At 40.6% G+C, this 3,793-nt stretch overlaps 1 protein-coding gene across 1 annotated transcript; it reads right to left on the bottom strand.

Annotated features, from left to right (window-relative positions):
- Positions 1-729: 729 nt before the first annotated feature.
- On the bottom strand, positions 730-3,160 carry LOC107664824 (NF-kappa-B inhibitor alpha-like). The gene is made up of 6 exons (XM_016455498.1): positions 2,873-3,160; positions 2,148-2,253; positions 1,835-2,042; positions 1,621-1,709; positions 1,272-1,529; positions 730-1,153 (listed from the first exon to the last, which is right to left on the bottom strand). The coding sequence occupies exons 1-6, from the start codon at positions 3,112-3,114 to the stop codon at positions 1,121-1,123; spliced, it is 936 nt and encodes a 311-aa protein (XP_016310984.1). The 5' UTR covers positions 3,115-3,160; the 3' UTR covers positions 730-1,120.
- Positions 3,161-3,793: the final 633 nt, after the last annotated feature.

Here is a 3,793-nt window from a genome sequence, read left to right as displayed (position 1 = left end):
ATACTTTCCGTACCCACTGTGTATATATATATATATATATATATATACATATAGAATGGAGTTGGAATTCACCTCTCACCATGTGACAGTGATGAAGATGATTATGATGTGTCACATTGAAATCTTTCCAATGGTTTTCATAGTATGCTACTCATTGTCAAGAGAACAAAGCTATGGAATTTCCCTAAAATGCATGATCCCTGGCTCATCCGTCTCCAGAAACATGATTAATGCCTTTTTTTTTAAAAGTGCTATGACTTCGAATTAGGTGGCAATCTTAATAATCCGTAAATTGCACTGATCTATCATGTGTTTATGTATGATCTGTTCATACAGACACGCACGTAATGTAATCCTAGCAATGAATATATAATGCTTATGAACCTCGCACCTCTAGTGGTCGGGTGTTAATTTCTCTTTCTTGTGGGGAACTTCATACTGAGCGTGAGTCAGATATTCATGACTCCACTTTAGCAGACCCAAGGAATTTTATTCAAACTATAGTGACGCATCTACGTGACTCATGAAAGAAAATAAATGATTCCAGAAAGTAAATGATAGTTACTGTACACACCGAGGGCTTTTTTTCTGAACCGACACTATGGGCTGGTATTCCACCACTACAGGGGTTTACATGTTATTTCACAAGTTTCACAACTCAGAAATTCCCAGGCCTTCTGAAATCACTCCAGCACATTCAATACAAGAAACACCCCGACTCAGAATTCATGTCATTTCTTTTGTTTTTAATGTAAAAATATTTTCACAGTGTCATATATATAGACTATAAACATTATCGACAAGTGTTTCATTTCACATATTTACAAATATAAAAATATATCTCTCTATATATTCACAAAATATACATATTTTCCCAACTCTTTGGCTTCAAAAATATTGGTAAAGGTTTTGGTCCAGCTATCTTTAGGGTTCTTTCCATGTTGAACAGCACCACTGCTATCATGCCCCCGGGAGGGGCTCAGCTCTTCTTTTCCACTTTAGCAGAGTCCCATCGAGGGATTGGCGTCCTAGGATATGGCGCACCCCGTCCCAGACCTTGAGACAGCACCTACAGCCTTCGCTGCTTTGCATTATGGGGAATGTTGTCCTGAGGGCCAGACTATCTCCCACAGAACTGGATGTCATCATACATCTGTTAAACAAAAAAATGAGAAAGATACATAAATATAAATGATATAGTTATATAAAATGAATTTCACAACATCAAGATGGAATGTAAAATCTAGGAGAGGTTTCTCAAAGAAACTTACACAATCTTCATCAGACAAACACTCCTCATCGCTCTCCTCTGACTCGCTCTCTGGCATCGCTCTGAGCTCCTGGGCCGTCCGGTTGTAAAGCTGCCTCTGGATCTCGCTGTTCTGTCGGCCGAAGGTCAGGTGGTACGGCGTGTATCCGCCATAGGTCAGACAGTTAACATCTGCTCCCAAAGCGATGAGTGTGTGCACCAGATCCAGGTTCTGCAGGTCCACGGCCAAATGGAGCGACGTGCGGCCGCTACACTGCTCCTAAACGCAATAAATCATACATTAGTTCTCTTTTCAAACATCTATAAGAGTCATTTGTGAAGCTGGAGAGTGTTTTAAACTTATACCGTACCTTTGCGTTTACATCCGCCCCAAGCTGGACCAGACTCTCCACCATTGAGAGGTAGTTGTTAACGGCTGCTATATGAAGACACGTGTGTCCTGTAATTAAAAAAGAAGGATTGTATTTTAAAAACTGCTTTTTTTTTAACTCAAAATGATAAGAGACTTGTTTTCGTGATGAAAAGAATGACAGTGCTGCGATTTTACTCAAAACTATGACTTACCGCTGTAGTTTGGGAAGCTGAGAATGGAGTGCAGATGCTGGGTCTGAATCTGAGTCAGTACTGAGAAGCAAGCTAGTAAGCCTCTTTTGCAGGCGATGTGGAGGGCCGTGTTTCCACTCTGATCGACCAGCTGTTGATCACAGCCGGCCTTTAGCAGTCTGTCCACCATGTGCGGCTGTTCTGTGATGACGGCGAGATGCAGTGCAGTCTGCAGATGGAGGTTGGATGTTAGACAGGTTTGGAAAACCAGCTCTTGTTTTGAGGTGAATTGTGTGTAGTAGTAGTGAGTAGTTGTGCGTGGGAGCTCAATTACCTGTCTTTGGTTGTTCTGTCTGTTCAGGAACGGGTCGTTCTGACACTGTTTGATCATCTGGATGGCATAATCTTCCGCCTCGTGAATGATGGCAAGGTGAAGATACCTGGAAAATAATGTGGGAGGGTTTTTTAGAAAATATTTTAAGAACACTCTCAGAGGATGTGGTTTAGCAGGCACACAGTACGAGCAGGCGGCGTTTCGCAAGAATGGAGTTTTTAAGGTTATTTCCAACCAGTGTGGCTCCACACATCTGATACTTTATCTGCGCTTGGCCCCGCGCCAGGGACTTTCCTGCCTGCGCACTTTGTTTCGCAAGCGCCTCCCACTTTGGGCGCTGCTCCAAAACGATATTTGTTTACTTCCGCACTTTAGCGGTATTTCGCAATTTAAACTATTTGCATAACTTCTCTAAAAGCTTATTGAACGCATGTTTTTTCTGTTTACAATTACAGCTGTAGAGTCACAATTGCTCAGTTGGTCCCAATAGAAAATGTTCAAAAATATTGTACTTGTATCATTTTTATCGAGCGAAGGGAATAAAGTTAGTAATCTAACAACAAATGTTTCATTTAATGTAATCAACAACAATTTTAGACACTCTAAAATTAGGTTTTGGTCACAATTGTTGCAAGTTGCATTAAATGGGTCAATTTCTGCACTTTTTAAAAAAAAAGAAACTTGCATTGCATTATTTTTATCATTTAAAAAAATGTTACACTTACGTGTCTCCATCCTCAGTGACTTCTTGTGTCCAAGATTCACACGTCCCCTTTGGATTCGCAATCGGGTCTTCAAAACGCAAAATCTCCATTTCCTTCACAATTTTCATATACTCGTCCTCCTTTAGCGAATCCACGCCGCTGTCGACGCGCTCCTCAAAGTGTTGCATTTTCCTGTTTTTCATATCCATTTCATCCATATCACAATCCTGAAAGTTCGTCGTGCCAGCTCTGTGCACATCCATCGCGAGGCTCGCCGTATCGCAGTCTGCAGTGAAGTGTGCGGAGAGGGCGGCGCAACGCGCTTTTATAGATGCGCCTCCGGTTCCATGCTGCAGATCGGGGGATTTCCATTTTGTAACTATGCACTGAAAGGGGGAACTCGTAGCGGGCTTTTATTTAGAGAATTTCCCTCAAGATGACTCCGCGAAGTAAGAATGAAAATCAGTATTTTCCTATTACACATTCAAATCTACCTGGTAGCACGCAGTAAGCCAAACTCACGGGAAAATGAATGACAAGAGAGCTCATGAATGAAAACCACGAGGAAGGGGACTATTAATAATGCAGGAAATATATATGCAGCTAGAAATAGCACTTGATATCAACATTATTTTTGTTTGTTTGTTTGTTTGTTTTCATACTGAGGTACAGTGACCCTAAAAAGTTAATGTCTTTGCATTATGTAACAAAGTATACCAACTGTCATTTATTTTGAAGAAATATAACACGTTTCAAGCTACGCATTTTATATAGGCTATATATATAGCCTATATGTGACCCTGGAGCACAAAACCAGTCTTAAGTCGCTGGGGTATATTTGTAGCAATAGCCAAAAATACATTGTATGGGTCAAAATGATTGATTTTTCTTTTATGCCAAAAATCATTAAGATATTAAGTAAAGATCATGTACCATGAAGAT

Source organism: Sinocyclocheilus anshuiensis, unplaced genomic scaffold, assembly GCF_001515605.1.
Source record: "Sinocyclocheilus anshuiensis isolate Anshui unplaced genomic scaffold, SAMN03320099.WGS_v1.1 scaffold135, whole genome shotgun sequence".
NCBI lineage: Eukaryota > Metazoa > Chordata > Actinopteri > Cypriniformes > Cyprinidae > Sinocyclocheilus > Sinocyclocheilus anshuiensis.
The sequence above is the reverse complement of the archived record's forward strand: the minus strand, read 5'-3'. Positions and strand labels throughout refer to the sequence as shown.

Coding starts and splice junctions, on each gene's coding strand:
- LOC107664824 (XM_016455498.1), bottom strand. CDS start 3,114: ATGGATGTGCACAGAGCTGGCACGACGAACTTTCAGGATTGTGATATG. Junction 2,254..2,872: donor GTCACTGAGGATGGAGACAC/GTAAGTGTAACA, acceptor ATTATTTTCCAG/GTATCTTCACCTTGCCATCA. Junction 1,710..1,834: donor CAGCTTCCCAAACTACAGCG/GTAAGTCATAGT, acceptor TTTTAATTACAG/GACACACGTGTCTTCATATA.